The 20,900-nt window shown below is 38.8% G+C and overlaps 1 protein-coding gene across 5 annotated transcripts in view; it reads left to right on the top strand.

Annotated features, from left to right (window-relative positions):
• Positions 1–614: 614 nt before the first annotated feature.
• CRTC2 (CREB regulated transcription coactivator 2) overlaps positions 615–20,900 on the top strand; it is a 377,120-nt gene continuing 356,834 nt past the window's right edge. For all 5 annotated transcript variants that reach the window (XM_053704097.1, XM_053704106.1, XM_053704133.1 and 2 more), the window contains exon 1: positions 615–782. In XM_053704097.1, the coding sequence (XP_053560072.1) occupies positions 642–782 (141 nt within the window). In that variant the 5' untranslated portion in view covers positions 615–641. The remainder of the gene's footprint in view (positions 783–20,900) is intronic.

The raw sequence follows: 20,900 nt of genomic DNA on the forward strand, positions 1-20,900 counted from the left end.
TTTTTTAAATAGTTACTTCTTTAATTTGATTCTCAGGTTTCTCTGTTGTTTAGCAGTGAAAAATCTGAACACATTTTCTTTTTTTTCAGAGAGGTTACTATGTTGATGTTGAGAATGGTCTCATCTTTATCCTGAATGCAGAAGTATTGTTTACTGAATACATTTCTGAAATTCACAAATTACAAACTGAAACTGATATATTTTACACTATAGTACCTATACTGTGCATTTCTTTGTGGGTTGTAGATTTCTGAATTGGTTTCCACAACATAATTTTAACTTTGTTTATAGAAATGTTCTGTAAAGTTGTGCAGATACATTTTATATTTATATAATAAAAAAAATAACAGTTTGTAACTTTGTATTATGCTGTTTCCAAACTGGGGTAGATGGCGCCAGTTGAGTAATAAAAAAAAACATTGCACTTCGGGAATTTGAGTTTTCTTCTGTTAGTACAAATACTAACAGTTACAAGCTTCCTAACTCTTATTTGATTCTACTGGGATCTGTAGTCATAGTCTTAACTACAACGCCCTCTATGTACGTTCTCGTAGTCTCAAAGAACTGCAACTCCCGTGATGCTTTGCACCCGATGTCTACCGAAGGCTCTTCACTACACTGGCTGCGGAAGGGCTGGCAAGATGGCGGCATCGGGGGCCAGCGGGCCGGGTTCGGCCTCTAACCCACGCAAGTTCAGCGAAAAGATAGCGTTACAGAGACAGAGGCAGGCTGAGGAGACGGCGGCATTCGAGGAGGTCATGATGGATATTGGCTCAACCAGGGTACTATGAGGGGGCGATAATGCCACCTGTCACAGATATAGGGGGGGGCTGCTGTAGTGTCAAATGATGTTGGTATAGTGATGTAACTGTCATAAGCTTTATTTTGCATATGTATATTATCTGTCTCAACTTGTCATTGCTCAATAATATCAGTGTGTACTATTCCACACATGTAATTGCAAGTTATATTACCACCCAGCATGACACTGACACTGGGTGTGTTAGAACGTGTCCAGTTTGTTTTTGCACTTAACATATAAGCCCCAGGTACGTGCTAGCTATTGCACGTTTCCATCATGCCTCAATGTCACTACACAGAGAATGTGCTGTTTTTTTGTTACGCTGTCAAGTTACTATCCTAAGCACTCTGCAAATTTACACGGAGTGTGGTAGCAATGACAGGTCACTGTCAGATACTGACAATACTGTGCACTTTTTTCATTTCATAAACATGTATTATTTAATTCATACCCCAAGCTTGTGTTTAGTACACTCCTGTGCTCTATAAGACCCCTTATATTGTTTACACATATGATGCTGTTTTTGCCCACTAATGTGTCGCTCACAGGCTTTGCCATGTGTTTGTGTTATGCCAGTGCTACAGGTTGTGTAATAACACAGTTATATCATTGCAATGTTACAGGCTATGCTATTACAGTTATTACAGTTTTCAGGGCATTCTAGCCAGAGGTCATTAAATATTTATAGCAACCCACTGTCACAGGCTGTTATTATATTTTCTATCATGTTTGTGTCACAGTATGTCATAATACATGTCATAGTACTCTCTGAGCCTTTGTTGATCACTTTGTAGGTAGTGGGTGAGTTGTGACTTCATACATGTCGTGCAGTGGTATTACATGTATCTATCATGAGCCTGTCAGACTATATTTAGCTGTTTTTTTATATTACATGGCCACATACTTTGTTGCTATGCACTCTTGTTATTAGTTATTGCCATTTATATTATGGCTCTGCATTACAGTCTATGTTAAGAACTAGTAGCACAGGATTTCTTATTGTAAAGTGCCTTTCATATGCTGTACTAAGCAGATAATTCACTTGGTTAACTTGCCTCTTACTAATGGCATGCAAGTAAGCATTTTTGTCATGACACTGTTCACAGGAAGTGAAATAACCCACCTGTATCATGGTAATAAGTTACTGGCTTCTTCATACATAATCAGTGTTCTCCACAGGATATGTTGCCAGCCAGGTGGCATTTTTAAGTAGCCGGGTGGCATTAGGAAGTAGCCGAGTGGGGGGCAGTATAATATTTTCTAATATTATACAATTTTTAGCTATCCAAATCACAAATTAATTGCATAAATATATTTAAAGGGATAGTCAACACCGATGCAACTTCACTCCATACCTTAGATCAGGAATAGAAGATGCAGCTGCACCGCATCTCATGTTGACAAGGTATAGAGTTAAGTTACATCGAGTGTTGACTGTCCCTTTAATGATAATTTGTGCAATAAAAATTTAACATTTTTAATACTGGCTAATTTTTAGGTTAATATAGTCTAAAATTTTAGCCGGGTGGTCAGTAAAAACAGCCGGGCGGTGCACCTGCTAAAAATGTCCTGGGGAGAACACTGATAATGATGTTCTCCTTTGTTTGTAAATCCACAAATGTATATCAAAATAACAAACGTTTGTCACATGTGTCATAAACTGTAAGCTGGTATATTATGGTGTGTGTTTTTAAACAGTAGGTCACAAGATGTGTTATCATATACACCTTTGTACCATATAGTGTGTTGCGCACTTGTCTATGACACAGGGTGTAGTACTACAAACTTCTGTCAGGTCACTGTATTACAGGTTTTGTGCTTACACTGATACACTGCATAACTTTATTACAGTATATATTTTTGGGGCACTAATGTGATGTTCCAGGCTCTCTCATCTCGACTCTAATACTTCCAAAAACAGTATAATCTTTCAAGTGGCCTCATTTTATAGATTGTTGCAGTAATGTTTTACAGTTATTCTAGATGAGGAAGATATTTGATTGAGTAACTATTTTGTGGCAAATTCATTACAATTAGGTCTGCTAATAGTTTTTTTTTTTTATTAACCCCACTTAGTAATTAAAATAACATGCATGTGTATTTGAATTTAATGTAACTATATATAATAATTTGCTTTGTTTAAGCAAAACTGGTTGCAAGTTAAAGGAGCATTTTAGTGGAAACATCACATGCTCTAATTTGTAACTCTAGTTAAACTTCAAATGAGTTAAACATGTAGTTAAAGTGATGGTAAATCCTAGCGTTTGCGAAACGCTAGGATTTACCATAATAACAAATAAAGGGGACTTCCATTCATGAATTATAAAATACTTAATTCTGAAAGCCCTTTTATTTGTTAGCAGCGCTGAGCTGCTAAAGGCAGCTCACGGCAGAACGCTATTTGGCTGAGAGGTGGCTGTTCCACCTCTTAGCCAATAGCCGTGTGGGAAATCCAGCTTGGCGCTGCAAAAAACAGCGCCATACTGTTTTTCCCACAGGGCTATTGGCTAAGAGGTGGAAACGTCACCTCTCAGCCAAATAGCGTTCTGCTGTGGGCCTCCTTTAGCAGCTCAGCGCAGCAAACGCTGCTAACAAATAAAAGGGCTTTCAGAAAGAAGTATTTTATACTTCATGAATGGAAGTCCCCTTTATTTGTTATGATGGTAAATCCTAGCGTTTCACAAACACTAGGATTTGCCATCACTTTAATGCAGTGATTTGCAACCTTTTTTTTTTTTGCTGTGGCACACTTTTTTACATTAAAAAAATCCCGTGGCACACCACCATACCAAAATTTTACAAAATCACACGTAGCCTAATACAGGATATATATAACACACACACACACACACACATATATACACACACACACACACACACACACACCTGTGCTGCCATGCCTCCTACAAACTATACATGACATATTGACATTCATTCACAAACAATCGTAATGATATTCTGTGAATGAATGTCAATGTTATGGTTGTAAATAATGCCTGATGAGTCTGTCACATACCTCCCAATATTTCAAAATTTGAAAGAGGGACACCCCCGCACTGTTATCAGTCTGCCGCGGCACACCTGAGGATCTCTCACGGCACACTAGTGTGCCACGGCACACTGGTTGAGAAACACTGCTTTAATGTACCACTTTGGAGGCGCAGAGAACTGCTGGTCGCTGACCCAATCAGCATCAATTGTCGCACAGCAGGGTTTTACCACTTCCGCTGCTGATTGAGTCAGCGTCAGTTTCCGCTCAGGGTCAGCAGTACTCTGGGGCTCCAGAGAAGTAGTTTAAAGGGACATTAAAGTCAAAATTAAAGTTTCATGATTCTGATAGGGTATGCAATTTTAAACAACTTTCCAATTTTCTTTTTTCTAATTTTTGTTCTTTTGGTATTCTTTGTTGAAAGCTAAACCTACATAGGCTCATAAACTGATTTCTAAGCAGCTGAAGGCTGCCTCTTATCTCTGCATTTTGACAGTTTTTCACAGTGAGACACAGCTAGTTCATGTGTGCCATATAGATAACATTGTTCTCACTCCCGTTGAGTTATATAGCACTGATTGGTTAAAATGCATGTCTGTCAAAGGAACTGAGATAAGGGGAAAGTCTGCAGAGGCTTAGATACAAGGTAATCACAGAGGTAAAAGGTATATTATTATAACAGTGTTGGTTATGCAAAACAGGGGAATGGGTAATAAAGGGATTATCTATCTTTTTAAACCAAAATCAAATTCTGGAGTAGACTGTTCCTTTAAAGTCTTTCAGAAAAAACATTCACTTTTAAAAAAAACTTTTCAATTTACTTATTTTATCTAATTTGCTTTATTCTCTTATCCTTTGCTGAAAAGCATTCCCAGTGTTATGTGCTGGGGAAGCACACACTAATTCTCACTATATTACTGGAAATGGGGGTAAAAAATCACACAAAATACAGAATATTAGTGTTTATAATAAACTTATTGCAATAACAGAAATCAGTAATCAGCTTATAAATGTTTCACAATTAGCAGTTATCATATAGCAGTGATGGCTAATGTTTGCTCTCCAGGTGTTTTGAAACAACATTTACCATAATGCTTAGGCACTCTGCCGTCTAGTTTAGCATCATGGGGAATATAGTTCCAAAACATCAGAGGTGCCATGGTTAGCTATCACTACAATATAGTAGCACAAGTCAGTGATTAAACTATAAATGAATTACTTATATTCAGGTTTTGGATAAGGCATTAATAGCATGCAACAGCGCTGAGAGTCATCATTCAGTGAAACACAGGCAAATTCCACAGGTGCTGTATATGAGACTTCTCTCCAAGATGTTACCAACAGACTCTCTTACCCCTCTATGCAATTGTAATAATAAACCTTCAGTTTTAAGATTGTCTAATGTTATATCAATCATATTATTTCATTCAGCAAGCGTCTTCGCAAAATAAGTGTTTCTTATAACAAGCAAATATTCTAACTAACTTAAAGGGACACTGGACCCAAATTTTTTATTTTGTGATTCAGATAGAGCATGAACTTTTTAAGCAACTTTCTAATTTACTCCTGTTATCAAATTTTCTTTATTTATAATGCAAGAATGTAAGTTTAGATGCCGGGCCCATTTTTGGTGAACAACCTGGGTTGTCCTTGCTGATTGGTGGATAAATTCATCCACCAATAAAGTGCTATCCAGAGTTCTGAACCCCAAAAAAACCCCTAGATGCCTTCTTTTTCAAATAAAGATAGCAAGAGAACAAAGAAAAATAATAGGAGTAAATTAGAAAGTTGCTTAAAATTGCATGCTCTATCTGAATCACAAAAGAAAAAAATTGGGTTCAGTACCCCTTTAACTGGAATTTTACATTCCCCTCTTTCTAGATACGAACATCTGCTTCAGCAGAGACCCTGAAAAGCAGAGTGAAATCAAATGTAACTTTATTTCTTAAAGGCAAACAAGTTTTTTTAAAGGCATATATTTTTATATATATATATATATATATATATATATATATATATATATATATATATAATTGTGTATTCTCTAAAAGCAAAATGTTAATATAAACTGCTAATACAGTAACTGTTTGATTAATTATTTGTGCATAGAATCATGAAAAATTTCCAATCCCTTACACCTAGGAAGGCTCAGGAGTAGGAACGCACTATTGGTGCCAGCACATATATACCTCTTGTCTTTGGTTCACCTGATGTGTTCAGCTAGCTTCCAGTAGTGCAGTGCTGCTCCTTCAACCAAATATACCAAGAGAATGAAACAAATTTCAAAGTTAAGATTATATGATCTAGCTGAATCACATTTTTTTTTTTTTTGGGTTTCATGACCCTTTAATTTATGTTGTTGTTTTTTTAATATCATAAATGAACAGTCCGATATATATATATATATATATATATATATATATATATATATATATATATATATATATATATATAATATGTGTGTGTGTGTGTGTACCCTGGGTAAAGGCTCATAAAGAGCTTGTATAAACAGTATACCTATATTAACACTAAAAAATCAACAAACATTTTGTTTATATAGAGAGAAAAAATCAAACAAAAATTTACCCAAATTCCATACACCCATTACGCCGAGATAATTGAGTGTCCTCAGTCATCATAATGAAAAAGTTTTTTAACAAAAAATAAATAAATGGTGAATTCGGGAAACTAAGAAATTATCTGGTTAAAATGTACCAATGATGCCCTTTCTACATATATGTTAACAAAAACAATAATAACATTAATGTCCTCTATTAAAAAAATGGGAGTCTATCCACTTTACATGTAGACAGTCACCTGTTAGCACTGCAAGCACTTGGGAATGGAATCCTGCACCCTGGATACTTGCAGCTTTGAAAGTAAGCATTACAGGAGGCAAGCTGGTTCGGCATATTTTTGGGTTGCAGCAGCACTTCACTACAACCTAAAGCCCCTAAGCCTCTTTTTCCCAATGTCAACATTACCAAGTCTGGCAACAACTGTCAACTTAATTTAAAGCATTTTTCACCCCAGCAACTCAGTGGGTTCCAAGTAGTATTTAAATAATTCTTGCAAGACTCAATCTTTCTTTCATGTAATTAGCAAGAGTCCATGAGCTAGTGACGTATGGGATATACATTCCTACCAGGAGGGGCAAAGTTTCCCAAACCTCAAAATGCCTATAAATACACCCCCTCACCACACCCACAAATTAGTTTTACAAACTTTGCCTCCTATGGAGGTGGTGAAGTAAGTTTGTGCTAGATTCTACGTTGATATGCGCTCCGCAGCAGGTTGGAGCCCGGTTTTCCTCTCGGCGTGCAGTGAATGTCAGAGGGATGTGAGGAGAGTATTGCCTATTTGAATGCAGTGATCTCCTTCTACGGGGTCTATTTCATAGGTTCTCTGTTATCGGTCGTAGAGATTCATCTCTTACCTCCCTTTTCAGATCGACGATATACTCTTTTATATATACCATTTCCTCTACTGATTCTCGTTTCAGTACTGGTTTGGCTTTCTACTACATGTAGATGAGTGTCCTGGGGTAAGTAAGTCTTATTTTCTGTGACACTCTAAGCTATGGTTGGGCACTTTTTATATAAAGTTCTAAATATATGTATTCAAACATTTATTTGCCTTGACTCAGGATGTTCAACGTTCCTTATTTCAGACAGTCAGTTTCATATTTGGGATAATGCATATGAATAAATCATTTTTTCTTACCTTAAAATTTGACTTTTCCCTGTGGGCTGTTAGGCTCGCGGGGGCTGAAAATGCTTCATTTTATTGCGTGATTCTTGGCGCGGACTTTTTTGGCGCAATTTTTTTTTTCTGTTTCCGGCGTCATACGTGTCGCCGGAAGTTGCGTCATTTTTGACGTTTTTTTGCGCCAAAGGTGTCGGCGTTCCGGATGTGGCGTCATTTTGGCGCCAAAAGCATTTAGGCGCCAAATAATGTGGGCGTCTTTTTTGGCGCTAAAAAAATAGGGGCATCACTATTGTCTCCACATTATTTAAGTCTCATTATTTTGTGCTTCTGGTTGCTAGAAGCTTGTTCACTGGCATTTTTTTTCCCATTCCTGAAACTGTCATTTAAGGAATTTGATCAATTTTGCTTTTTATGTTGTTTTTTTCTATTACATATTGCATGATGTCCCACGTTGAAGCTGAGTCAGAAGATACTTCTGGAAAATCGCTGCCTGGTGCTGGAGCTACCAAAGCTAAGTGTATCTGCTGTAAACTTTTGGTATCTGTTCCTCCAGCTGTTGTTTGTACTGTTTGTCATGACAAACTTGCTAATGCAGATAATATTTCCTTTAGTACTGTTACATTACCTGTTGCTGTTCCGTCAACATCTAATACTCAGAGTGTTCCTGATAACATAAGAGATTTTGTTTCTAAATCCATTAAGAAGGCTATGTCTGTTATTCCTCCTTCTAGTAAACGTAAAAAGTCTTTTAAAACTTCTCATTTTTCAGATGAATTTTTAAATTAACATCATCATTCTGATACTGATATTGGTTCTTCTGATTCAGAGGATTCTGTCTCAGAGGTTGATGCTGATAAATCTTCATATTTATTTAAAATGGAATTTATTCGTTCTTTACTTAAAGAAGTCCTAATTGCATTAGAAATTGAGGATTCTAGTCCTCTTGATACTAAATCTAAACGTTTAGATAAGGTTTTTAAATCTCCTGTAGTTATTCCAGAAGTGTTTCCTGTCCCTGGTGCTATTTCTGAAGTAATTTCCAGGGAATGGAATAATTTGGGTAATTCTTTTACTCCTTCTAAACGTTTTAAGCAATTATATCCTGTGCCATCTGACAGATTAGAATTTTGGGACAAAATCCCTAAGGTTGATGGGGCTGTCTCTACTCTTGCTAAGCGTACTACTATTCCTACGGCAGATGGTACTTCCTTTAAGGATCCTTTAGATAGGAAAATTGAATCCTTTCTAAGAAAAGCTTACTTGTGTTCAGGTAATCTTCTTAGACCTGCTATATCTTTAGCGGATGTTGCTGCAGCTTCAACTTTTTGGTTAGAAGCTTTAGCGCAACAAGTAACAGATCATAATTCTCATAGCATTATTATTCTTCTACAACATGCTAATAATTTTATTTGTGATGCCATCTTTGATATCATTAGAGTTGATATCAGGTATATGTCTCTAGCTATTTTAGCTAGAAGAGCTTTATGGCTTAAAACTTGGAATGCTGATATGTCTTCTAAGTCTACTCTGCTTTCCCTTTCTTTCCAGGGTAATACATTATTTGGTTCTCAGTTGGATTCTATTATCTCAACTGTTACTGGAGGGAAAGGAACTTTTTTACCACAGGATAAAAAATCTAAAGGTAAATTTAGGTCTAATAATCGTTTTCGTTCCTTTCGTCACAACAAGGAACAAAAGCCTGATCCTTCATCCTCAGGAGCGGTATCAGTTTGGAAGAATTCTAACAACATTAGTAGAGAAATTGTGGTTCCTTCATTGTGTCCTAATCCTAAGAATTCTAAGGAGAGATCATTGCATTCTTTGGATGTAGTTAGAGCTTTGAAATATTATGTTGAAGCTACTAAGACTTTCCGAAAGACTTCTAGTCTATTTGTTATCTTTTCTGGTTCTAGGAAAGGTCAGAAGGCCTCTGCCATTTCTTTGGCATCTTGGTTGAAATCTTTAATTCATCATGCTTATGTCGAGTCGGGTAAAACTCCGCCTCAAAGGATTACAGCTCATTCTACTAGGTCAGCTTCGGTTGATCAGATTTGCAAAGCAGTAACTTGGTCTTCTTTGCATACTTTTACTAAATTCTACCATTTTGATGTGTTTTCTTCTTCTGAAGCTGTTTTTGGTAGAAAAGTACTTCAGGCAGCTGTTTCAGTTTGAATCTTCTGCTTATAATTTCAGTTTTTTTCATTATAAAATTTGAACTTTATTTTGGGTGTGGATTTTTTTCCAGCGGAATTGGCTGTCTTTATTTTATCCCTCCCTCTCTAGTGACTCTTGTGTGGAAAGATCCACATCTTGGGTAGTCATTATCCCATACGTCACTAGCTCATGGACTCTTGCTAATTACATGAAAGAAAACATAATTTATGTAAGAACTTACCTGATAAATTCATTTCTTTCATATTAGCAAGAGTCCATGAGGCCCACCCTTTTTTGTGGTGGTTATGATTTTTTTGTATAAAGCACAATTATTCCAATTCCTTATTTTTTATGCTTTCGCACTTTTTTCTTATCACCCCACTTCTTGGCTATTCGTTAAACTGAATTGTGGGTGTGGTGAGGGGTGTATTTATAGGCATTTTGAGGTTTGGGAAACTTTGCCCCTCCTAGTAGGAATGTATATCCCATACGTCACTAGCTCATGGACTCTTGCTAATATGAAAGAAATGAATTTATCAGGTAAGTTCTTACATAAATTATGTTTTTTGGTTGTTATAATCTTAAAGGGATACTAAACCCAAATTTTTTCTTTCATGATTCAGATAGAGAATGCAATTTTAAGCAACTTTCTAATTTACTCCTATTATCAATTTTTCTTCGTTCTCTTGGTATCTTTATTTGAAAAAGCAAGAATGTAAAGCTTAGGAGCTGGCCCATTTTTGGTTCAGAACTTGGGTAGCGCTTGTTGATTGGTGGCTAAATGTACTTTATTTTATCCTCTCAGTAAAATGGGGAGACCATCATTCAGCATTTGAAAATATTTCCACGTTACAATCTGAAAAAACAAACTGCAATTTGCAAATACTGTCAAAAGAAATATGCTTTTCCAAATGCAACCAGGATGACAAAACAGCATGCCAGAGGTGTCTTAAAGGGACACTGAACCCAAATTTTTTCTTTCGTGATAGAGCATGCAATTATAAGCAACTTTCTAATTTACTCCTATTAGCAATTTTTCTTTGTTCTCTTGCTATCTTTATTTGAAAAAAGGCATCTAAGCTTTTTTTTGGTTCAGTACTCTGGACAGGACTTTTTATTGGTGGATGAATTTATCCACCAATCAGCAAGGACAACCCAAGTTGTTCACCGAAAATGGGCCGGCATCTATACTTACATTTTTGCATTTCAAATAAAGATATCAAGAGAATGAGGAGAATTTTATAATTGGAGTAAATTAGAAAGTTACTTAAAATTGCTGCTCTATCTGAATCACAAAAGAAAAAATTTGGGTTCAGTGTCCCTTTAAGAGAATTAAATGAGGAGGGCCATAGCAATGAAAGTACAATTAGCTTTTCCTGCCAATTTTCGCATCCCAGAAATGCTATTTCTGCTCCTTCTCTGCATCATCACACAGGGCGCTGGTCATAGTTTGTGCATGTGCAGCAATTTCTTGATTGGGGTCTCAATCAGATTCTTCTCATAGGGAAGCACTGGTCAATGCTTCCCTATGAGAAAACTCACAAAGGGAAGCATTGAGAAATAAGCCCTCCTAGATGCCATCTTAACAGCTAGGGGGGAGTGTTCCCATCCCATTTTATTAAAGTGCCTTCTCATTAAATAAGCACTTTAACCCCTTAATGACCACATCACTTTTCCATTTTCTGTCCGTTTGGGACCAAGGCTATTTTTACATTTTTGCAGTGTTTGTGTTTAGCTGTAATTTTCCTCTTACTCATTTACTATACCCACACATATTATATACCGCTTTTCTCGCCATTAAATGGACTTTCTAAAGATACCATTATTTTCATCATATCTTATAATTTACTATAAATTTTTTTTATAAAATATGAGGAAAAATGGAAAAACACACACACACTTTTTCTAACTTTGACCCCCAAAATCTGTTATATATCTACAACCAGCAAAAAACACCCATGCTAAATAGTTTCTAAATTTTGTCCTGAGTTTAGAAATACCCAATGTTTACATGTTCTTTGCTTTTTTTGCAAGTTATAGGGCAATAAATACAAGTAGCACTTTGCTATTTCCAAACCAATTTTTTTAAAAATTAGCGCTAGTTACATTGGAACACTGATATCTGTCAGGAATCCCTGAATAGCCATTGACATGTATATATTTTTTTTTAGTAGACATCCCAAAGTATTGATCTAGGCCAATTTTGGTATATTTCATACCACCATTTCACCGCCAAATGCGATCAAATACAAAAAATTGTTCACTTTTTTCACAATTTTTTTTCACAAACTTTCGGTTTCTCACTGAAATTATTTACAAACAGCTTGTGCAATTATGGCATAAATGGTTGTAAATTCTTCTCTGGGATCCCCTTTGTTCAGAAATAGCAGGCATATATGGCTTTGGCGTTGCTTTTTGGTAATTAGAAGGCCGCTAAATGCCACTGCGCACCACACGTGTATTATGCCCAGCAGTTAAGGGGTTAATTAGGGAGCTTTTAGGGAGCTTGTAGGGTTAATTTTAGCTTTAGTGTAGTAGATGACCCCAAGTATTGATCTAGGCCCATTTTGGTATATTTCATGCCACCATTTCACCGCCAAATGCGATCAAATAAAAAAAAACGTTAAATTTTTCACAATTTTAGGTTTCTCACTGAAATCATTTACAAACAGCGTGTGCATTTATGGCATAAATGGTTGTAAAAGCTTCTCTGGGATCCCCTTTGTTCAGAAATAGCAGACATATATGACTTTGGCGTTGCTTTCTGGTAATTAGAAGGCCGCTAAATGCTGCTGCTCCTCACATGTTTATTATGGCTAGCAGTGAAGGGGTTAATTAGGGAGTTTGTAGGGAGCTTGCAGGGTTAATTTTAGCTTTAGTGTAGAGATCAGCCTCCCACCTGACACATCCCACCCCCTGATCCCTCCCAAACGGCTCCCTTCCCTCTTCCACCCCACAATTGTCCCCGCCATCTTAAGTACTAGCAGAAAGTCTGCCAGTACTAAAATAAAAGGGTTTTTAAAAATAATAAAACATTTTTTTAGCATATTTACATATGCTACTGTGTAGGATCCCCCCCCCCCAAAACCGCTCTCAAAGCCTCCCCTCTGCCTTAATTTGGGGCCATCTTGGGTACTGGCAGTACCAAGTTTGCAAAAAAATATGGGGTTTTTTATTATTTTGCCCGGTTTTTCTGTAGTGTAGCTTCCCCCCCCCCCCCCACAGACCAACCCCCACCACCTAACTGATTGTATTTTTTCTCTAATTTGTTTATTTAATTTCAGTGTTTGTTTTCATTTTCCTACAAAAAAATTTCTGTGTGTAGCGGTTCCCACCCGTTTGCTCCCCGTGCACGCGCCCGCCCCCACCCTCCCGTGCACGTGCGCGCGTCAGTGCGTGCCCCCTCGCATCCCTGCCCACGATCCCGCCCCCCTCCACATCACGAGGGCCATCGATGGCCGCCTCCCGGTCCGGCTCCCACCCACCAACTAAGTAAGCCACCGATCTCCGGTGCAGAGAGGGCCACAGAGTGGCTCTCTCTGCACCGGATGGCTTAAAAATGTTATTGCAGGATGCCTCCGTATCGAGGCATCACTGCAATAACCGGAAAGCAGCTGGAAGCGAGCAGGATCGCTTCCAGCTGATTTCCACACCGAGGACGTGCAGGGTACGTCCTCAGGCGTTAACTGCCTTTTTTTTGAGGACGTACCCTGCACGTCCTCGGTCGTTAATAACACAAGACTAATGAGACTAATGAGAAGCTCCTAAACAGCTTGATTGCTTTAGGGGTCTCGAGTGTCTGTTTAATGAAGTGCTTTCTCTCTTTTTGGTACTAGGAATCCAGTAGGAGGATTAGAGGAGACAAAATCATTTTCTTTGTTTTGTTGATGACCTTGTAGTTCCATTTGTAACAAAGTATACTTTTAAAAAGCCAAAATACTTTATTATTTACTGAATAAGCTGTACTTTTATTTCAAGCATATAATTTTGCACACAATGCATTTTATGTTCCCAATGCAATTAAATGACTTTCAATATATGCTGCTCCAGACATGTGCATGCTACCTATCGAGATATCTCTTCAACAAAGAATACAATGAGAACAGAACAAATTTGATCATAGAATAAATTGGAAACTTTTTTTTTTAAGTTGTATGTTCTGTCTCATGAAAGAAAACTCATGAAAGAAAAAGTTTGGGTTTCGTGTCCCTTTTAAAGGGTAATTATAGTCGTTTTGACTCAAAGGGTTAATAGTGCAGCACAAGCATCAAATTTTAGCAATATACATGTATTACAGTTTTATATTTCTTCCACTGCCCCTTGAAATCTGTGATTCAGTTTCCAATTTATGCTCTGAGTCGTATGACCGACATTTATGTCGGAGTCTGCACTTTTCAGCGTGTCTGTAGCTTCAAACGGCTTAGGAAAAAGCGCAGGCTGTAAAATATCAGTCATATCCGATCCGACCCCTCTGTGCGCATGCACGAGTGAGACGATCGGTAATAGTTACTATAGCAATGTTTGTGTCCTGAGAGCTGAAAATGCTCTACCTAAAAGGAGCTTCACATAGTGAAAGAATTTGTATCCTATTTTGTTTTTGAGCTTGTCAGTGGGTTTTAGCTCTTAATTTATGCACACTTGAGCAAAATAACTCTGGCAACTAAAGACAAATACTCTATATTTGTGTCGTAAGTATGTCAACTTGATTATTTGTGAATGTAATTTAAGAGTTTGTATTCAACCCCCCTGGCTAATTCTCTATTAGTCCCGTATCCAATATATAACTTTCTACTGTATGAAATATCTGCCTTGTAATCAAACAAACCAAGAACACTTCCAAAATCGTCTCGCATTCACGTAACCTTTGGAGAGGCCGGTCTTCAGAAATCAGCTGGTGCTGGGACTGTGTTTGAACTCCACCAATAATGAGTGTAACTATACGTCAACGTGATAGATCACACTTACATTTTCTTTAGTGTGATAAGAGTCCATAGGAATTCCATAACCTGTGGGATATACTTCCCGCCACTAGGTGGAGGCCAAGAGACCACACAAGGGCTCTAATCCCTTCCCACTTCCCCTCTCTCCTCAGTTTGTTCTTGGCCCACCAGGAGAAAAGGCTGAAAATATAGGTGCTCCAGCTATTTGATTAAAAAAATAGATTTTATGGGGGCTCAAACCAATGTGAGACCCTTAACCCCTTATGCAAATTCATTCAGTTAGAAGAGATTAGCTGAACGATTTCAGCACGCTGAATGAGACAGGTGCATAGGAATACCTTATGTGCACAGCGTCTCCTTATGGGATTTCAGCCACTACTAGCCTCAGGCATCGGAGGGACATACATGTCCCTTAGCCACCCCCTGTGGGAATATAGGTATTTCCTCTCAGATCCTCTGTTGTACATGTACAAGCACTGGATGGGCTATCTACTGGCTACTGCAACAGACATCTTGCTGGTAAGCTCAGTGGAGGGGTGCTCCAATCAGATAAAGGGCTACAGCACTCATGCAGCCTATAGGCTATCAGTAGGTACTTGTTTTAGTCAGGTATATAATAGCTTGGGGACTAACCTGCCTACCTACAGAAACACTTAGAGGTAATTTCTCACAATGAAGGGCCTAATCCTTTATTAGGGGATACTCAGAGAAGACTGGGACCCTTATCAACCCTCTAGCAGCATTTCTATTCACTTTTTTACTCCGTTTGGAAAATCGGTGTATGGCCCATTAAGTGACCTCTGACTGCTCACAGCAGTCAGTGTTCCCCTCAGAAACACAGCTGTTGGGGTGACAGCACAGAGGGTAGCTTATGTGAGTGTTTTTAATTTAAACACTTTGTTTAGGCCTGGGATTGTCATGGCGACTTAGATCCGTCCCCTCCCATTGGCTCCCTTTTCTCTTGCTCTCTGCTTATGTCTCTGGGCAGATAAGGAGTTTTACAGAATGATAAAGTCTGAGTCTGCATCTTTTTATATTGTCTCTGCCAGCAAAATATCATTTCTCTTGTTAAGTGTATCCAGTCCACGGATCATCCATTACTTATGGAATATATTCTCCTTCCCAACAGGAAGTTGCAAGAGTCCACCCACAGCAAAGCTGCTATATAGCTCCTCCCCTAACTGCCATATTCAGTCATTCTCTTGCAAGCCTCAACATAGATAGGAGGTTGTGAGAGTCTGTGGTGATTTATACTTAGTTTATTCTTCAATCAAAAGTTTGTTATTTTTAAATGGCACCGGAGTGTGCTGTTTTTCTCAGGCAGTATTTGGAAGAAGAATCTGCCTGCGTTTTTCTATGATCTTAGCAGACGTAACTAAGATCCATTTGCTGTTCTCACACATTCTGAGGAGTGAGGTACTTCAGAGGGGGAATGGCGTGCAGGTTTTCCTGCAGAAAAGGTATGTGCAGTAAAATATTTTTCTAGGAATGGAATTGACTAAGAAAATACTGCTGATACCGAAGTAATGTAAGTAAAGCCTTAAATGCAGCGATAGCGACTGGTATCAGGCTTATTAATAGAGATACATACTCTTATAAAAATGTGTTTTAAAACGTTTGCTGGCATGTTTAATCGTTTTTTAACGTACATTGGTGATAACACTGTAATGTTGGTATAGCCTTAAATGCAGTAAAAGCGACTGGTATCAGGCTTATTAATAGAGATACATACTCTTGTAAAAATGTGTTTTAAAACGTTTGCTGGCATGTTTAATCGTTTTTTAACATATGTTTGGTGATAAAACTTATTGGGGCCTAAGTTTTTTCCACATGGCTGGCTTAAATTTTGCATAGAAACAGTTAACTGAAGCTTCCCACTGTTGTAATATGAGTGGGAGGGGCCTAATTTAGCGCTTTTTTGCGCAGTTAAAATTGCAAAATGAATCATCCAGATTCCCTCAGCAGTCCCATGAATACTACAGGACTTTTCTAAAGGGCTAAAAAGACTTCCAAAATAGTTTTATAGGGAAGGTAATCCACAGCTCTGCTGTGGCAGTTTTGTTATGTCTGTTTTTAAAAACGTCTGTCGTTTTTTTTATCTGTTTTTTTGCATTAAGGGGTTAATCATCCATTGGCAAGTGGGTGCAATGCTCTGTTACCTTATTACATGTACTGTAAAAATTTCGTTTGTTTTACTGTCTTTTTTCACTGTTTTTCAAATTTTGACAATTTGTTTCTCTTAAAGGCACAGTAACGTTTTATATATTTGCTTGTTAACTTGATTTAAAGTGTTTTCCAAGCTTACTAGTCTCATTATTAGTCTGTTTTAACATGTCTGACATAGAGGAAGCTCTGTGTTCATTATGTTTTTAAAGCCATGGTGGAAACCCATCTTAGAATGTGTACCAGATGTACTGATTTCATGTTAAACAATAAAGATCATTTTTTTGTTTTTAAAAACATTATCACCAGTGGATTCTGTCGTGGGGGTAGTTATGCCGACTAACTCTCCCCACGTGTCAGACCTTTTGACTCCCGCTTTAGGGACTCACGCTCAAATGGCGCCAAGTACATCAAGGGCACCCATAGCGTTTATTTTACCAGGGGATTCTGTCGAGGGGAAAGTTATGCCGACTAACTCTCCCCACGTGTCAGACCCTTCGACTCCCGCTTCAGGGACCCACGCTCAAATGGCGCCATTTACATCAAGGGCGCCCATAGCGTTTATTTTACAAGACATGGCAAAGGTGGTGAATAATACTCTGGCAGCAGTATTAGTCAGACTACCTGAAATTAAAGGAAAGCAGATAGCTCTGGGGGTAGATACAGAGCATACAGACGCTTTAAGAACCATGTATGATACTACCTCACAATATGCTTAGTCTGTGGGTGATTTTTTTTGACTCAGGGAAGATGATTTAACCTGATTCTGATATTTCTACATTTAAAATTTATGCTTGAGAACCTCCACTTGTCGCTCAGGGAGGCTTTGGCTGCTCTGAATGAATGTGTACAATCGCAGGGCCAGAGAAATTGTGTAGACTGGATAAATAATATGCAGTGCCGGTGTGTACTGATGTTTTTCCAATACCTAAAGAGGTTTACTAAAATTTTTTTTTTTTTAATAAGGAATGGGATAGACCAGGTGTGCCGTTCTCTTCCCCTCCTATTTTTTAGAAGAATGTTTTCTAATAGTTACCGCCACACGGGACTTCTGGCAGACAGTTCCTAAGGTGGAGAGAAGAGTTTCTACTCTAGCTAAGCATACCACTACCTCTGGCGAGGACAGTTGTGCTTTTTAGATCCAATGGATAAAAAATGTTTATTCAACATGGTTTTTATCCTGCAGCCCCTTGCATACATTGCTTCTGTCACTGCTGCTGCAGCGTTCTGGGTTGAGTCTCTTGATGAGGCTTTACAGTTAGCGACTCCATTGGATGAATATATTTGACAAGCTTATGCTAGCCAATTCCTTTGTTTTCTGATGCCTTTGTTCATTTGACTAGACTAACGGCTAAGAATTCTGTTTTTTACTATACTGGCGCGCAGAGCGCTATGACCTTAATAAATAAACTATTTAACTTCCCTTCAAGGGGCAGACCCTATCGGGCCTGGTTTGAAGGAGATTATTGCTTATATCACTGGAGGAAAAGGTCATGCCCTTCCTCAGGATAGGTCCAAATCAAGGGCCAAAAAAGGTCTAATTTTTGCTCAGTCCAAGGCGGTCTGGAGACAATCGGACCTGGAACAAAGATAAGCAGGCCAAGGAGCCTGCTGCTACCTCTAAGGCAGCATGAAGGAACGGACCCCTATCCGGTAACGGATCCTATAGGGGGCAGACTTTCATTCTTCGCCCAGGCGTGGGCAAGAGATGCCCAGGATCCCTAGGCAGTGGAATTTATATCCCAGAGATATCTTCTGGATTTCAAAGATTCCCCCCCCAAAAAAGGGGAGATTTCGCCTTTCACAATTATCTGCAAACCAGATAAAGAAGGAGGCATTCTTACATTGTGTACGAGATCCATCCAGTTCCAAGAGAGGAACAGGGACAGAGTTTTTACTCAAATCTGTTTGTGGTTCCCAAGGTGAGGGAACCTTCAGACCTATTTTGGATCTAAAGATCTTAAACAAATTCCTCAGAATTCCGTCATTTCAGATGGAAACTATTCGTACCATCTTAACTATGATCCAGGAGAGTCAATAGAGGACTACAATGGATTTGAAGGATGCTTATCCTCACATTGGGATGCATAAAGATCACCTTAGTTTTTTCAGGTTTGCCTTTCTAAACAGGCATTACCAGTTTGTAGCTCTTTCCTTTGGGATATCTACAGCCCCAAGAATCTTTATGGAGGTTCTGGGGTCGCTTTGGCGGTCCTTAGGCCGCGGGGCATAGAAGTGGCCCCTTATTTAGACGACATCCTGATACAGGCGTCAAACATCCAAATTGCCAAGTCTCATACAGACGTAGTACTGGCATTTCTGAGATCACATGGGTGGAAAGTGAACAAGGATAGAGTTCTCTATCCCCTATCTCAAGGTTTTCCCTCCTAGGGACTCTGATAGATTCTGTAGAAATGAAAATTTACCTGACGGAGTCCAGGTTGTCAAAGTTTCTAAATTTCTGCCGTGTTTTTCATCCCATCCGCGCCCTTCGGTGGCTCAGTACATGAATGAAATCGGCTTAATGGTAGCGGCAAGGGACATAGTACCGTTTGCACGTCTACATTTCAGACCACTGCAACTATGCATGCTCAGTCAGAGGAACGGGGATTACACTGATTTGTTCCCCTGTTTAACCTGGACCAAGAGACCAGAGATTCTCTTCTCTGGTGACTATATCAGGTCCATCTGTCCAAGGGTATGACCTTCCGCAGGTCAGATGGGACAATTGTTACAATAGATGCCAGCCTTTTAGGTTGGGATGCATTCTGGAACTCCCTGAAGGCTCAGGGATAGTGGACTTAGGAGGAGACCCTCCTTCTAATAAATATTCTGGAACTGGGAGTGATATTCCATGCTCTTCAGACTTGGCCTCAGTTAGCAACTCTGAGGTACATCATACTCAGTCGGACAATATACACGACTGTGGCTTACATCAGCCATCAATGGGGAACAGAAGTTCCCTAGCGATGTTAGAAGTCTTACAATAATTCACTGGACAGAGACTCACTCTTGTCTATCAGCTATCCATATCCCAGGTGTTGAGAACTGGGAGGTGGATTTTCTAAGTCGTCAGACTTTTCTTCTGGGGGAGTGGGATTTCCTCCGGAGGTCAAGACCAAGCAGGAGAGGACTTTGGTGTTTTTGACAGCGCCTGCGTAGCCACGCAGGACCTGGTATGCAGATCTGGTGGACATGTCATCCTTTCCATCACAGTCTCTGCTTCTGAGACAGGTCCCTCTACCTCAGGGTCCTTTCAACCTTCTAAATAGAATCAATCTGAGATGGACTGCTTGGAGACTGAATGCTTGATGTTATCAAAGCATGGCTTCTCCGAGTCAGCCATTGATACCTTAATACAGACATGAAAGCCTGTCTCTAGGAAAATTGAACATAGATATGGTGTAAATATCTGATTGTTATGAATCCAAGGGTTATTCATGGAGTAAAGTCTGGATTCCCAGGATATTATCTTTTCTCCAAGATGTTTTGGAGAAAAGAGTTGTCAGCTAATTCCTTAAAAGGGACAGATTTTTACTCTGTCTATTTTTTTGCACAAGCGTCTGGCAGGTATTCTAGACGTTCAGGCATTTGGTCAGGCTTTGGTTAGATCCAAGCCTGTGTTTAAAACTGTTGCTCCACCATGGAGCTTAAACCTGGTTCTTAAGGTTCTTCAAGAAGTTCCGTTTGAACCTTTTTTGTTCCATAGATATCAATCTTTATCTTGGAAAGTTCCTTTTGGGTAGCTATTTCCTCGACTCGTAGAGTCTCCAAGTTATCTGTGTTACAATGTGATTCTCCTTATCTGGTCCTTTGTACGGTTAAGGTAGTCCTGCATACCAACCTGGGTTTTTTCCTAAGGTGGTATCTAACAAGAACATCACTCAAGAGATAGTTGTTCGATGCTTGTATCCTAATCCTTCCTCAAAGAAGGAACGTCTAGTACACAATATTGGACGTGGTTTGTGCTTTAAAGTTTTACTTACAAGCTACTACAGTTTTCATCAAACGTTCACCTTGTTTGTTGTCTATTCTGGACAGAGGAGAGGTCAAAAGACTTCGGCAGCCTCTCTGTCTTTTTGGTTAAAAAGGCATAATTCATTTAGCTTATGAGACTGCTGGACAGCAGCCTCCTGAAGGGATT

This window comes from Bombina bombina, chromosome 1, assembly GCF_027579735.1.
Source record: "Bombina bombina isolate aBomBom1 chromosome 1, aBomBom1.pri, whole genome shotgun sequence".
NCBI classification, from domain to species: Eukaryota; Metazoa; Chordata; class Amphibia; order Anura; family Bombinatoridae; genus Bombina; species Bombina bombina.